The 16,643-nt window shown below is 45.7% G+C and overlaps 1 protein-coding gene across 3 annotated transcripts in view; it reads left to right on the top strand.

The window, feature by feature from the left end:
• PATJ (PATJ crumbs cell polarity complex component) overlaps positions 1-16,643 on the top strand; it is a 400,698-nt gene that overhangs the window by 162,855 nt on the left and 221,200 nt on the right. For all 3 annotated transcript variants that reach the window (XM_077450582.1, XM_077450581.1, XM_077450580.1), the window contains 2 exons: positions 3,560-3,670; positions 6,619-6,684. In XM_077450582.1, the coding sequence (XP_077306708.1) occupies positions 3,560-3,670; positions 6,619-6,684 (177 nt within the window). The remainder of the gene's footprint in view (positions 1-3,559; positions 3,671-6,618; positions 6,685-16,643) is intronic.

Raw genomic sequence — 16,643 nt, 5'->3', positions numbered from 1 at the left:
GATTCTTCAAACGTGCGAGCCGTGTTATATCCATCACCACCTATATAGAGATTGGCTGCTTACCAGAAGAACGTGACCCCCCATAACAGAGGGTCACAAAAGGTGTAAACAGGATATGCAGACTCTCACGCCGTCAGACCATCCCTCTGATCTTATGACTTCCACAGCATAGGATTAGCTCAGTCCTTCACAACTCCTCCCCTCCCGTGCAGAGCTCTCCAATCGGTACAATAGCATAAAAAAAAGATAGGAAGGCTCCAGATAGTGTAAAACCTTTACTTTAATCGTATAAATATAAAATGAACTTACAAACATTGGATTACATCAGGCCTTAAGTAGTGTGCGCCGGCTGGACAAGCACACAAACAAACTCGTGCTTCCTGGAGTAACAATATCAGACACGAGGTGACGTCAGCGCGTCGCTCCGCCCTACGCGTAAGGTATTACGACGACGTAAGGTATTGTGTTTACTATAATCATTTCACTTGTGATAATCAATGGTTTTATTCTATTTTTATTTTTTGGTTTAATTTGTGCCTTTATATGAGGTATTAATTTCATTTATAATTATATCTGGAGGTAGGGTTGGGTATAACATAAGGTGAGGGGTTCAGGTCACTCGGTTTTAAGACATTTATGTGATCGTTATTAGATTTTGTTGTTGCATAAGCACAAGATAACATTTGTGATTTATTTGTATATTTATATTAATTTTATAGGTTAGCGCAATAAACAATTTTTCTTATTTTCTTTTTTCTGTATAATTGGTGTACAGCAGAGTTGCGGTTTCCAAAAGGTCTTTTTTAGATCTCCCCAGAAATATTATTAATTTGGTAGCGCAGTTTGTTCTTTTTTTCTTTAATCTTTAAGTGTAATATTTCCTGGTATTTGTTACCTCTTGCCTTCATTTGCTTTTTTTTTTTTTTTTTTTTTTGGCACCGTCTTTATTTAGGCATCATCCATATTTACCATCTAGCTCCTGAACTGAGATGACCGCTAAGCAAGGGCCCAATTTTGTAAATCTTTCTGCTGGTGAATTATTTCTTAGCAGTGTCCACAAATGTTTAACACAGGGCATGCAACCTTTCCTTTTGTGACTTGCTACAAAGTTACAGTGTTGCAGTCTGATAATCCCTGAATGGAGGCCAGTTGAGGGATTGGGACAGAGAGATGGAGGACACTGAATGGAAGCCAGTGGAGGGATTAGCAAAGAGTGATGGAAGTCATTAAATGGAACCTAGGGACGGATTGGCAGAGAGGGGCGGAGGACAATAATTGGAAGCCAGGGGAGTGGTTGGTAGAAAGGGGTGGAGAACACTAAATGGAAGCCAGTAGAGGGATTGTCAGAGAGTGGTGGAGGACACTGAATGGAAACCAGTGGATGGATTGTCAGAAAGGGGTGGAGGACACTGAATGGAAGCCAGTGGAAGGATTGGCAGAGTGGTGGAGGACACTGAACAAAAGCCAGTGGAGGGATTGGCAGAGAGGGAAGGAGAACACTAAATGGAAGCCAGTGGTGGGACTAGCAGTGGTGGAGGACACTGAATGGAAGCCAGTGGAGGGATTGGCAGAGAGTGGTGGAGGACACTAAATTGAAGCCAGTGGAGGGATTGGTAAAGAGTGGTGGAGGACACCGAATGGAGGTCAGTGGAGGGATTGGCAGAGAGTCGTTGAGGACACTGAGCGAAAGCCAGTGGAAGGCTTGGCAGAGAGGGGTAGGGATGGAGGACACTGAATGGAAGCCAGTGGAGGGATTGGCAGAAAGTGGTGGAGGACCCTAAATTGAAGCCAGTGAAGGGACTAGCAATGAGTGGTGGAGGGATTGGCAGAGAGTGGTGGAGGACACTAAATGGAAGCCAGTGGAAGGATTGGCAGAGTGGTGGAGGACGCTGAATGGAAACCAGTGGAAGGATTGGCAGAGAGTGGTGGAGGACTCTGAAAGGAGGCCAGTGAAGGGATTGGCAGAGAGGGGTGGAGGACACTGAATAGAAACCAGTGGATGGATTGTCAGAAAGGGGTGGAGGACACTGCCAATCCTTCCACTGGCTTCCATTCAGTGTCCTCCACCCCTTTCTGCCAATCGCTCCACTGGCTTCCATTCAGTGTCCTCCACCACTGCTAGTCCCTCCACTGGCTTCCATTTAGTGTTCTCCATCCCTCTCTGCCAATCCCTCCACTGGCTTTTGTTCAGTGTCCTCCACCACTCTGCCAATCCTTCCACTGGCTTCCATTCAGAGTGGTGGAGGACACTGAACAAAAGCCAGTGGAGGGATTGGCAGAGAGGGATGGAGAACACTAAATGGAAGCCAGTGGAGGGACTAGCAGTGGTGGAGGACACTGAATGGAAGCCAGTGGAGGGATTGGCAGAGAGTGGTGGAGGACACCGAATGGAGGTCAGTGGAGGGATTGGCAGAGAGTGGTGGAGGACACTAAATGGAAACCAGTGGAAGGATTGGCAGAGAGTGGTGGAGGACACTAAATGGAAGCCAGTGGAGGGATTGGTAAAGAGTGGTGGAGGACACCGAATGGAGGTCAGTGGAGGGATTGGCAGAGAGTGGTTGAGGACACTGAGCGAAAGCCAGTGGAAGTCTTGGCAGAGAGGGGTAGGGATGGAGGACACTGAATGGAAGCCAGTGGAGGGATTGGCAGAAAGTGGTGGAGAACCCTAAATTGAAGCCAGTGAAGGGACTAGCAATGAGTGGTGGAGGGATTGGCAGAGAGTGGTGGAGGACACTAAATGGAAGCCAGTGGAAGGATTGGCAGAGAGTGGTGGAGGACACTGAATGAAAGCCAGTGGAAGGATTGGCAGAGTGGTGGAGGACACTGAATGAAAGCCAGTGGAAGGGTTGGCAGAGTGGTGGAGGACACTGGAAGCCAGTGGAAGGATTGACAGAGAGTGGTGGAGGACACTAAATAGAAGCCAGTGAAGTGATTGGCAGAGTGGTGGAGGACACTGGAAGCCAGTGAAGTGATTGGCAGAGAGTGGTGGAGGACACTAAATGGAACCGAGTGGAGGGATTGGCAGAGTGGTGGAGGACACTGAATAAAACCGAGTGGAGGGATTGGCAGAGGGGTGGAGGATATTAAATGGAACCCAGCGGAGGGATTGTCGGAGGATAGAAGGCAAAACTTTATTTATTTTTTTTAAACTTCTACCCTTAAGCTTTTTTTTTTTTTTTTTTTTTTTTTATTGTTTCTGATCATGCCCAGTCTTTTGTATCTGATTTTTCAGATTAAACATTACACATTCATTTAAAACCTTTTAGTTCTCTTCGCGTACGAGAAATGTGAGTTTGTCCCTTCGGAATTTTCATTTGAAAAGTCTGAACCTGTGTACACGATATATGAAAATCGAACGAGCGTGCCGCGTAAGGAATTTTTCTCATGCCATCTTTATCCATGCTAACTTGTGAATATACTGAAAGGTTCATTTAAAAAATGTTGATGGATTGTAAATTTCGCCATCTTGGTCTCCAATTTATTTCATAAATGTCTCTTGGAGTTGTGTTTTAACATTTTTAAGCCCCTTTTGTCTTACAAGTCTCCATATCATTTCCAGGTCTCTGGAGTAGATCTGAGGGAGGCCAATCATGATGAAGCTGTGACCGCCATCAAAAATGCAGGAAATCCAGTTGTTTTCGTCATTCAGAGTTTGTCTCCAGCCCCGCGGGTATGTGAAGGCCAAGTTACCATATGGCTCGGCAGATTATGTCCTCATAAGTATTTTTGGATAATAATAAACATCTACCAATTACATTTAAAAAAGAATGATCAGCACAATGGAAGGTTTTAGTAGTAGTTCGGGTTTTGGAGCAGCTTAAAGATAACGTCCGGGCAAAAGAATTTTCATTTAAAGCGGAGTTTCGCCCAATTTATTTTATTTTTTTAAAGTAAGCAGCTACAAATATTGTAGCTGCTGACTTTTAAAATAAGTACACTCACCTGTCCAGGGCGCCCGCGATGTCGGCACCGGAAGCTGATCTGTCCCTAGGCTCTTAGGTGGAGGCACCACCATCTTTGGTAAGGGAATTGGGAAGTGAAGCCTTCTGGCGTCACAGCCTGATTCCCTATCGCGCATGCGCGATCCCACTGGTCCCTGCTGTCTTCTGGGACCTGTGTGTCTCCCAGAAGACAGCGTGGGGGACAGAGGAGAAGCCGGATATGGCATAGATATCCATGGATACTGTGGCTATCTATGCCCAGAAGTGGGAGCAAATACCTGGATTATACAGGTATCTGCTCCCCCCTCCCCCTGAAAAGTGCCAAATGTGACACCGGAGGGGGGGGAGGATTCCCGAAAATCTGAAGTTCCATTTTTGGGTGGAACTCCGCTTTAAATACATTCCTCAGTGGCCACAAAGGTTTTAAATCTACTCTGTTTTATAAAAAGCACACAGAGTGAATTTATAGCCCAGCTATTACCTTTTATAAGTAGCAGACAAGACCAGTCACCCTGCACAAGGTGAGAGAGCAGCGCTGTGGGAGGGGCCCAGCAGGCTCCACCCACTACAGGCTGCCAACAGAAAACGACAATCGCCCCTGGTGTTACTCCCTTCCCTGCCAGTGTCGTTAGTACAGTGACAGTGCATATTTTTAGCACTGATCGCTGTATTTCTGTCACTGGTTTCGAATAAGTGTCAGCGTCCAATTTATCAGCCGCAATATCCCAGTCCCGCTATAAGTCGCTGACCGCCGCCATTACTAGCAAAATAAATAAATACAAATTTCATAAATATAGCCCCTATTTTGTAAACGCTATAACTTTTGTGCAAACCAATCAATATACGCTTATTGTGCTTTTTTATTTTTTTTTTTTTTTTTTTCCCTAAAAATATGTAGCAGAATACATGTTGGCCTAAATTGATGAATGCATTTAACTTTTTTACTTTTTTTTTTTTTTTTATTGGATATGTTTTATAGCAGAGAGTAAAAAAATATTATTTTTTATTAAAATTTAATTGTCGATCTTCTTTTTGTGTATAGTGCATATTTGTGGGGAAAAAAAAGTTCATAAATGTTGCTTGTGTACAGTGTCACACGACACATGACAATTGTCAGTTAAAATAACGCAGTGCCGTGTCGCAAAGTATTGTCTGGCTGTGGGGGGGGGGGGGTGGAACACCTTTCCGTAGCTGAAGTGGTTAAATAAAATAAAAATATATTTAAAATACAACTAGTATAAATATCTAATTATTTCAGTCTCTTGCACTGTCCTTTGCTGCACCACTCCATAGGAGAGGGATGGGCAGCCCTTGAGGGGTGTGTTCACATGTGCTGACCAGGAACGCGCTGACTGAAGGAAAGAGCAGAAGGATGATCTCACCTGTCTGTTGCATATCCTTTACTTTCCAATCACAGGCTGGGGGCTGGGAGGTGACCTATTTGCGTTGCCTAACTACAGTAGAGAAAACTCAGGTCACCAGACTAGCTGTGCATTCCGGCAGGAGTGTGTAAATGTTGACTGAGGGACAGCAATGCAAACACCTTCTAAATTCATTATTAACCACTTCAGCGCCGGAAGAATTTACCCCCTTCCTGACCAGAGCACTTTTTGCGATTCGGCACTGCGCCGCTTTAACCGACAATTGCGCGGGCGTGCGACATGGCTCCCAACGTGGTGGTATTTGATCACCTCTGTGGTTTTTATTTTTTGCTCTATAAACAAAAAAAGAGTGACAATTTTGAAAAAAAAAATCTAAATAAGCGTTTATTGATTGGTTTGCGCAAAAGTTATAGCGTCTACAAAATAGGGGATAGTTTTATGGCATTTTTGTCATTTTTTTTTTTTTTTATACTAATGGCGGCGACCAGTGTTTTTTATCGTGACATTATGGCAGACACATCAGACACTTTTGACGCGATTTTGGGACCATTCACATTTATACAGCGATCTGTGCGATTAAAAATGCATAGATTGCTGTGTAAATGACACTGGCAGGGAAGCAGTTAACACTGGCTGGCGCTGTAGGGGTTAAGTGTGCCCTAGGGAGTGATTCTAACTGTTGGGGGGGGGGGGGGGGGGCTGTGTGTCAACGCTCCGGATCACAGGGAACTGTGATCAGTGTCGGTAGGCAGAATGGGGAAATGCTTTTTTACAATCCAAAGACATGCAGGTAGGTTAATTGGCTTCTGTCCAAAATTGGCCCTGGTATATTAGTGGGGACCTTGGATTGTGGGCTCCTTGAGTGTAGGGACTAATGTGCAATGTACAGGGACGGGGACAATTGTAGACACTCACTCAGGTTGAACTGGATGGACTGGTGTCTTTATTCAACCTTACTAACTATGAAACATTAGCATCTCCCTGTTCTTCCTCTCTGTGAGGCAATCGCGGGTATGCCTGCGGACATAGTGTCCACGGAACCCACTGTCGGACTCGGGAAGCTCTCCGCACGCGCCCGCTAGCCAAGCCTCGCTAGATCACGTACAATAACGTAATTTCACGCAGTGGAGCCAGCCTGCCGCAGTGAAACTGAGGCGGCTGGTCCGCAAGAGGTTAAAGAGCGCAACTGCAAAGCCTATTTGCCTTTAATAAATCAGCCCCATTGTATTTGTCATAACTCTGAGCCTCATTATTTCCCCCCTTTATAGTTTAAATAACAGTATATTTTCTTTCAGTTGCTGTCCATCATGAATCCCAAAGCTTCAAAGTTGAACAAAGAGGAAGAGAGCTCAGATGAGAAGGTAAGACGGCTTATACAGCAATAAATAGTCATTTTTCAGATTTTTATTTTTACATTTTTCTGTTTCTGACAACTGTTTACATTCATAACCTACTGTATGTCTAGCATGTTAAATTGTAAAGGGACTTGGTTGCTAAATTAAAACATTAAAAAAAAAGCTCTCCTTGCAAATAATAATTATCTGTCCCGCCGTTTTTACCACCAGTCTTCATTTTCCTAACAAGCCTAGCTTACCGATGAGTCTGTGGTAGACATGTGCGATTAGTTTTGTGCGAATCGAAAATTCGTACGAATTTCCGAAAATGCGTATCAATCCGAAATACGAATTTTTATGCATACCAATTCTGTACGAAATTTCGTTTACGAATTTCATATGCAAATTCATAACGAACGTTCGTAATTGTTACAAAAAGTTAGCGAACCTAAAAGTTAAAACCCGGAAACTCAGCACATGGATGATGGGAACCCCTCATAATGGGCACAGTGGGTGTACCGACCTGGGAACTCAGCACAGGGATGGTGGGAACCCCTCATAATGGGCACAGCGGGTGTACCGACCTGGGAACTCAGCACAGGGATGGTGGGAACCCCTCATAATGGGCACAGCGGTTGTACAGACCCAGGAACTCAGCACAGGGATGGTGGGAACCCCTCATAATGGGCACAGTGGGTTTACCGACCTGGGAACTCAGCACAGGGATGGTGGGAACCCCTCAATGGGCACAGCGGTTGTACAGACCTGGGAACTCAGCACAGGGATGGTGGGAACCCCTCAATGGGCACAGCGGTTGTACAGACCTGGGAACTCAGCACAGGTATGGTGGGAACCCCTCATAACGCACAGAGCAGGTGTACAGTCCTGGGAACTCAGCACAGGGATGGTGGGAACCCCTCATAATGGGCACAGCGGCTGTACCGACCTGGGAACTCAGCACAGGTATGGTGGGCACCCCTCATAACGCACAGAGCAGGTGTACAGACCTGGGAACTCAGCACAGGGATGGTGGGAACCCCTCGTAATGAGCACAGCGGGTGTACAGACCCGGGAACTCAGCACAGGGATGGTGGGAACCCCTCATAATGGGCACAGCGGGTGTACACTCAGACCCGGGAACTCAGCACATGGATGGTGGGAACCCCTCATAATGGCACAGCGGGTGTACCGACCTGGGCACTCAGCACAGGGATGGTGGGAACCCCTCGTAATGAGCACAGCGGGTGTACCGACCTGGGAACTCAGCACAGGGATAGTGGGAACCCCTCGTAATGAGCACAGCGGGTGTACTGACCTGGGAACTCAGCATAGGGATGGTGGGAACCCCTCATAATGGGCACAGCGGGTGTACACTCAGACCCGGGAACTCAGCACATGGATGGTGGGAACCCCTCATAATGGCACAGCGGATGTACCGACCTGGGAACTCAGCACAGGTATGGTGGGCACCCCTCATAACGCACAGAGCAGGTGTACAGACCTGGGAACTCAGCACAGGGATGGTGGGCACCCTATGGGAAATTCTATGTTTACGAATTTTATACGAAATTTAGTTAACAAATTTCGGAATTTCAGATCCAAATTCCGCTACAACAGAAACGTGACTGGTGTTTTGTTCACCAATCAGAGGAAATCAGCACAGCACAGGGATGGTGGGAACCCCTCATAATGATAAATTTATCATAACGAACTTTCGTTATTTTGCGAAAAGTTTACAAAGCTAAGGAAAATGTGTATTTCATACGAATCCGAATTGAAGTTCAGACACAAATTACGAAATACAAAACAAATTTATTGACAGTGCACATGTCTAGTCTGTGGTTTCTTCCACTGGCCCCTGCGTAGCTATTGCATCCTACAGAGATGTAGGGGCTAGTGGCGGAAACCACAGAGCAATGGGGGACCAGGGACCCTGCACTACAGAATTGTCAGATGCAGAATAAAAGCGAGATTGGCAGTGCAGGCAGAAGGACGTCTAAGTGCAAAGCCTAGAATTTAATATTTTTTTTAAATAACGTACATCTTATACGTACCTGCTCTGTGCATTGGTATTGCACAGAGCAGCCCCAACCCTCCACTTCTGAGGTCCTCCACCTGCACTCCTGGCTCCTCACCCCCCTCCCCCCCAGCAAGCCAATTGCTATGGGGGCACACTCCCGAGCCACACTGCATGTGTCCATTAAACCCCGTCCCCACTCCCTTGTCGCACCATTTGATTGACAGCAGCAAGAGTCAGCGACTCCTGCTGCTGCCCAAGTCCCTGTGAGAAGAGGAAAAGGGGAGAGAAGACACAGTTCAGTAGGTGTTTACCGAACACTTACTTCAGGTAAGGAACAGGCTCAGGTAAGTGTTTAGGTGAAATGGGGGGGAATAGTTAGTGGTGGTCAGCGGCTCCAAAAATTTGCATCTGAACCATATCTAAGACGTAGCTGAACTGCTGATTTGGAAATTTGCATTGAAATCGGGGGGAATTTGCACCGGACATGGCCATTTTAAACTATATTAGGCACCTTTTAACACTTGTGCGACTTGTTTTGCAACTTGGGACTGCAAAGTCGCATGACAAGTTGTACCCCATGATTTCCAATGAGTACCGTTCATATCTGTGCGACTTCAAGTCATGCTGACTTCTTCAAAGTAGTCCCTGTTCTACTTTGGTCCAACTTTGATGTGAGTTGAGGTCCGTAGACCTCATGTTTGCACAGGCATTCCCTGAAATCACCACAAAATCGCGACCGCAAAATCTCATGACTTTGAAGTCAAGCTAGTTTGAAAGGCCTTATTTGGGGGGGGGGGGGAGACAACTCTGGAGAAAACCATTTTGACAATAGTTTTTATTCCAGTTAGGTCAGAAATCCAGAATCAAAGCCACATTTACAGCCTGGGTCTGTGACCGGGAGGGGGGGGGCCTTCACAATGATGGAAAGACTTAGGCAGCCCATACATTGGTCTTTTTTGTTTTTTATTAAATGAGAAAGGAGATTGGGACTTTAAATGAGGCTCTCGACATTATGGGGGTATGTAGTAGAGCTGCACAATTAATCGTTAAAATCCTGATCTCGATTCAACCCCCCTGACGATCTCTATTGCAGAGTTTGCCGATTCTTTCATATAACAAGTGGAGAGACTTATCTGCTCACTCAGCTGTCAAAAGAAAACATCTGGGCAGTCTGCCAAGTTTTTAAAATGAAACATTGTAACTAACTCTTCTTAGATCAAAGGGAAACTTCAGAGTGCAAAGAAGAAAATCCAGGCAGTCTGCCAAGTTTTTAAAGTGGTGGTAAACCCTTTACAAGTACTTTTAAACTACAGGCAGGCCTATAATTAGGCTTACCTGTAGCTGCACTGGATATCTCCTAAACCTGCACGGTTTAAGAGATTTCCTTGTATTTGCATGTGCCGACGTCATGCGGCACATGCGCACTTAAGTCAACTGAAGCAATGGGCATGTACGTTTTTAATGTGTTATACACGATTTATATAGCGCCAACAGTTTACGCATCGCTTTACAATGTATAGGGGGGGACAACACAATTACAGTACAATACAAAAGGTACAGGAGGGCCTGGCTCATAGAGCTTACATTCTAAAGGGAGGGGTTGGTGGTACAAAATGTAATAGCTATGTATAGGTATAAAAAGGTATAAAAGGTATAGCTAATAATATGGAAAGAATTGATGAGTAATTCCTATGAATTTGATATATATATATATATATATATATATATATATATATATATATATACATGACAGTGGGGCAGCACATTGTAATATATGTAACATGATGTAAAAAGATATGAACATCATTGCTTGGTAGACAATAGACTGGTTTGATTGCTGATACAGGCATGTGTCTGCATGCCAATATTCCCAACGCATTTTGTGTATGTACACTCATCAGGGGCGGATGCTCACGAGTATCTATAAAGAGTATAATTATAATTAGTCTTGTGTAACACTGAACATAACAGGAGAAGGCACATTTGCCAGTCCTGGGTACTTACATACAGGGAGTTAAGTTTATTCAACCAGCGGGTTTACCAAAAAAATGGCCAGATTTCCCCCATCCACACACTTGATGGGGGGGGGGGGGGTATCATTTATATTCTGACAGCAGGGAGAGTTCCCTGTCATCAGAATGTACTAATCAGTGCTGCTGGCCGTAGCCAGCAGCACTGATCAAGAGGGAAAAATCTGCCAGTCTGGTTGTACAGAAGTCGATTGGTAAATCGACTTTTGTACATTCTCCCTGGCCATACATGGATCAAAATGTGTCCGATCCCTGCTGAACCGGATGAATTTTGATCCATGTAGTTCGGAGAACCTCTGGGGGAATCTAGGATGGAAAAGGACCTGGGGGTCCTAGTAGATGATAGGCTCAGCAATGCCAAGATGCTGCCAACAAAGCAAACAGAATATTGGCATTAAAAAGGATCAACTCCAGAGATAAAATAATTCTCCCGCTCTACAAGACTCTGGTCCGGCCGCACCTGGAGTATGCTGTCCAGTTCTGGGCACCAGTCCTCAGGAAGGATGTACTGGAAATGGAGTGACTACAAAGAAGGGCAACAAAGCTAATAAAGGGTCTGGAGGATATTAGGTATGAGGAAAGGTTGGGAGCTCTGAACTTTTTCTCTCTGGAAAAGAGACGCTTGAGAGGGGATATGATTTCAATATACAAATACCGGACTGGTGACCCGACAATAGGGAGAAAACTTTTTTGCAAAAGGGAGTTTAACAAGGCACGTGGTCACTCATGAAAATGAGAAGAAAAGAGGTTTAACCTTAAACTACGTTGAGAGTTCTTTACTGTAAGAGCGGCAAGGATGTAGACTTCCCTTCCACAGGCAGTCGTCTCAGCTGGGGCCATCAAAAGATTCAAGAAACTATTAGATAAGCACCTGAACGACTGTAACATACAGGGATATACAATGTAATATTGACATATAATCACACACATAGGTTGGTCTTGTCTTTTGTTCAACCTCACCTACTGTGTAACTATGTATGGCTGGCAGGGCTGGACTTACCATTGGGCTTGACTGGGATCAAGCCCATGGGCCCCGCCCAGTAGGGGTCCCCACGGGCCCCGCCGAGATACACAGCTGAGTGTACTTGGCTCGGCTCCGCTCACAGTCACGCCCAGTCCTGCCCTATGATGGACATAACACAGGGACTGGGCGTGACTGTGAGCCGAGCTGAGTACACTCTGCTACTCTCAGCTCTGCTCGGGACTGCGAGAGGACTCGAGAGCCACCAAGAGGACCCAAGAACCGCCAAGATAAACGGGACTCTGTATCTCGGCGGCGCCATTTTTAAACGTCGAGGCTGAAAATGACAAGGCTACACTGGACAGGGCTGCAGATGGACACTGGACAGGGCTGCAGATGGACACTGGACAGGGCTGCAGATGGACACTGGACAGGGCTGCAGATGACACTAAGGCTGCATTGATGGGCATTTAAATGTAAGGTTTTTTTCCTTAAACTTCCCTCCTAAACTTTGGGTGCGTGTTATACGCCGGCGCGTGTTATACGCTGATTAATACGGTAACGTATAGAAGGTAGGGCCCGAAAGTGACTCAAGCCCAGGGGCCCCCACCACCCTAAGTCCTGCTCTGATGGCTGGCACAGCTAGGGTACTGGCAGGCAACACCAGATGCGGCAGTCCATAGTTGCCGGGACCTTGGAAAATACGTCTTGTCGCTTTTAGGGCGGATCCATAGTTGTCGTCATTCCTGCATCCTTGTTCCATCAAGCTTTGGCCATTCTAGAAGACTACAAAACAGATCAACATTGAACTGAAACTTCTAATAAATGGCAGATTATTCATTGCAGCAGATGAGCTCAATTTATGTCCTGATACAGCATGTTTGGTTGGAGATCCGAGTTATTTTACTAATAGCCTTAATCATAGTGACAGTTATCGCCCTTTAATGAGGCAGCCAAATCACTCATCGCTATTCGCTTTTTTGCCACTAAGCATTTCGGGAAGCCCATCCAGATGGCTCTAACTTTTACATAAACGCGGGCTAATTCAATTACGTTTATTTCCCAAACAGGGCCGTTCATGTGACACCCGCTAATGAGCAAATTACCACCTCTAATCGAGGGCCCTAATTGCAGGTCATGAGTGGTTTTCATTTTTTTTTCTCTGCATTTACAATATACACAGAGAGGTACTTACTAAGGGCCAGCGATGATTAAATTGAAAAACAAAGCCGCAAGCGATCAGTGAACTGTCAGTGCTGCCCAGGAAACATGGCAACCTTTGCAGAAGTAATGAAGATTTGTCTGATTATCGTAACAGGAAAATAATATTTAAAGTGGTTGTAAACCTCAGACATGAAATATGAACAAAGCATATCCCTCTATAGCAGGGAGATGCAATTAGCGGACCTCCAGCTGTTGCAGAACTACAAGTCCCATGAGGCATAGCAAGACTGGCAGCCACAAGCATGACACCCAGAGGCATGGTGGGACATTTTGTAGTTTTGCAACAGCTGGAGGTCCGCTAAGTGCATATCCCTGCTCTATAATGTGTACCTCTCTCAATTAGGAGCACGCGTTTTATTTCTGTCTGCTGCTTCTTTTCTCTGCTATCAGCATGAGTCAGTTCTGACAAGTTTTCTGGACACCAAGAGAAAAAAGGTGGGGGGGGGGGGGGGCTCCAGTACACAGCCTGTGATTGAGAGTCTCAGCTCTGTTCCTGTGTGAAGGGGGGAGGGTTTTCCTTCTCTCCAGTCAGCTCTCAGAGCTCTCCTCACTGAGCTCCGCAGTGTGTCATTTCAGATCCCCACCCTCTGCTTTCTGGAAGCTCAGCCAAGGTGTATTCTGCGCCTCTATATGTAGAGAGGATAAGACCGCAGATAAATAGTTACAACTTATATGTAGGAGAATTTGTTTAATCTGTGTATCACCTGAGGCCAGTCACTTCACTGGGAAGATCTAAGGGTTTACAACCACTTTCTGACTGCTGCACACCGATATATGTCAGCAAAATGGGCATACCTGTACGTCCCCTTAAATTGGCGGGGTTAGCGTGCCGTGTATAGCGTGCCCGTACCCACGGACTCGATGTCCGCCGGTTTCCCGGTGTTCGTGTCACAGAGCCGCGGAACGGGGAGATGTAAACAAAGCATTTCCCCATTCTGCCTTGTGACAGGACAGGCATCTACTGCTCCCTGTCATCGGGAGCGGTGATCGCTGTCATGTCAGTGGTAGACCATCCCCCTCAGTTAGAACAACTCCCTGGGACCCACTTAACCCCTTGATCGCCCCCTAGTGTTTAACCCCTTCCCTGCCAGTGTCATTTACACAGTAATCGGTGCATTTTTATAGCACTGATCGCTGTATGAATGACAATGGTCCCAAAATAGTGTCAAAAGTGTCTGATGTGTCCGCCGTATTGTGACAGTCACGATAAAAATCACTGATCGCCTCCATTACTAATAAAAAAAATAATAATAAAAATGCCATAAATCTATACCCTATTTTGTAGACTCTATAATTTTTGCGCAAACCAATCAATATACGCTTATTGCAGTAATTGCATTACAAGAATACATAGCCTAAACTGAAGAAAAAATTTGGGGTTTTTTGTTTTATATATTTTTGGGGGATGTTTATTCTAGCAAAAAAAGTAAAAAATATTGCTTTTTTTTTTTTTTTAATTACATTTTTTTTATTTATAGTGCAAAAAATAGAAACCGCAGAGGTGATCAATTACCACCAAAAGAAAGCTCTATTTGTGGGAAAAAAGGGGCATCAATTTTGTTTGTGTGCAACATCGCACGACTGCGCAATTGCCAGTTACAGCGACGCAGTGCCGAATCGCAAAAAGTGCTCTGGTCGAGAAGGGGGTAAAATCTTCCAGGGCTGAAGTGCTAAACAAGATATCATTGTGCATGACCTCTGACTCCCTTTAGACCCGGTACAATGGGTCAGTCAACTGACCGATAGGTAGTTTTGGCTTCTCTGTCCTGAAAATAGTATACAGCCTGGGAGTCAGAGTATGGCAGAGCCAGCTTGAGGATTATCCCAGAGGAATTTTGTGTTTCTGCAAATCTTCATGTTTGGTACGAGCCATTGTAGCCGGATTCAGCATGCTTCCACTTCCTCTTTTCTCGTTTTCTTTCTTTCCTGTCTTCGTTTGCCGTTCCTTTTTTCTCTCGCTCTGTGTCTTTCTTTCAGTCTCACAATTTTTCTCTTCTGTCTTTTTTTTTCCTTCCTTCTGTCATTCGCGCTCTCTCTCTCTCTCGCTCTCTCTCTCTCTCTCGCTCTCTCTCGCGCTCTCTCTCTCGCGCTCTCTCTCTCTCTCTCTCGCGCGCTCTCTCTCTCGCGCTCTCTCTCTCTCTCTCTCTCTCTCTCGCGCTCTCTCTCTCTCTCTCTCTCTCTCGCGCTCTCTCTCTCTCTCGCGCGCACGCTCTCTCCATTGCTCATCTATGTCTCTGTTCCTTTTATCTCTATCCGCTCTTCCTTTCTGCCTCACTTGTCTTTTTTTGGGTGTCTTCAGGCCTACCCTGGAGTCTAGGGGGAATATGTGACTATTAGGTTCTCTCACTTCAAGAGAGCCACTCACGCAGTACTCGGTGGTCTGCTTTGGCTGAACATGAGGAGAGAGGTCCGCCAGGTCTTTTGGCTAGGTGTTCCAAGAGTGTGCCTTGCCCCTGTCACCTGCCTTGTGCCCCAGGCGAGGGTTGGGGTAGAGTTCTACATCTTCAAGAGGTGGACTAGAGAAGCGCTCTTAAAATTACTGAAAATGATCGTCTTGTAAAACATCCCATTCAGTTTAAAATAGAAATGAAAAGCAACATTTTTTGTATATGTAGCTGGGCCCCTGAGGCCTAATGGTGACCTCCCATTAGGTAGAAGCAATGTTGATTGACAGACTACAAAACTTCTATAGGTAGACAGCTATACAGGTGAAGGCCTCCAGACTCCACTTCTGTATAGGTAGGACCGCTGTCTCCTATGGCAACAATCTTGTAGCTGTTACTAATGGTAAAGGTATTTCAACTATTTGCAACATGAACAGTTCTCTTTACCCCACACTCACTCACTGTGGGTCCCAGTCTCTCTCACTAGACTTCAGATCCACTAGCCACTGGATCCCCTGAGCAATTTCTCTGTAGCACTCAGTATCTTCCTCAGGCGTCACCCAAGCTTAACTGCTGGGTCGTTGGCTTGGCACTCAGATACTCCTCAAGCTTCACCCCTGCTGACTCTATGTAGCACTATTTATGTTCTTCTGTCTTCTTTATCACTGTGGTACACATTTATGTTAATAAATCTTTCATATTTTTACAGTTACTGTCTGAGGTGTGACTCTTTAAAAGTCCCGTGGACAAAAAATGTTTTTTTCTGTGTTGTACACACCAGTTTGGGCCTGTGACACTACCTCAACCCTTCTCACATTAGCTCTCATTGCTTGTCTAGATCACCATGCTGATCTGTGCAGCACTTCGGCCCCTCTCCTTGCCCCCTGCAGCCTGCGGGGACACATCACAGGCCCCAGAAGACTGCAGGACCATTCACAAAGCACAGCTTGGCTCATGCATCCGCAGTAGGATACTGTCTGTAAACCCGGGAGGCTTTACTGCCGATTTTCCCTTATCTAAGATGTCGAACCCTGCATCTGACGCCAATTGAAGAATCGGCTTGAGTAAAGACATCGCTGGATCCCTGGACTGGTAAGTGTCTTTAAAAGTCAGCAGCTACATGATTTGTAGCTGCTGACTTTTTAATTTTATTGAGGAGACTGGAGCTTCTCTTTAAAGGGGTTGTAAAGGTAAATGTTTTTTCACCTTAATGCATTCTATGCATTAAGGTGAAAAGACATCTCGCACTGCCTGCGCCCCCCAGCCCCCTCTTTTTACTTACCTCACCCCTCGAAAATCCCACACACGCCCCCGCCGTCCTTCTTCACCACTCAGGCTGGCCGCTGATTGGCTGGAGTGGATGGATG

This window comes from Lithobates pipiens, unplaced genomic scaffold, assembly GCF_037356315.1.
Source record: "Lithobates pipiens isolate NorthernLeopardFrog02 unplaced genomic scaffold, aLitPip1_a1.2 Scaffold_23, whole genome shotgun sequence".
NCBI classification, from domain to species: Eukaryota; Metazoa; Chordata; class Amphibia; order Anura; family Ranidae; genus Lithobates; species Lithobates pipiens.
The sequence above is the reverse complement of the archived record's forward strand: the minus strand, read 5'-3'. Positions and strand labels throughout refer to the sequence as shown.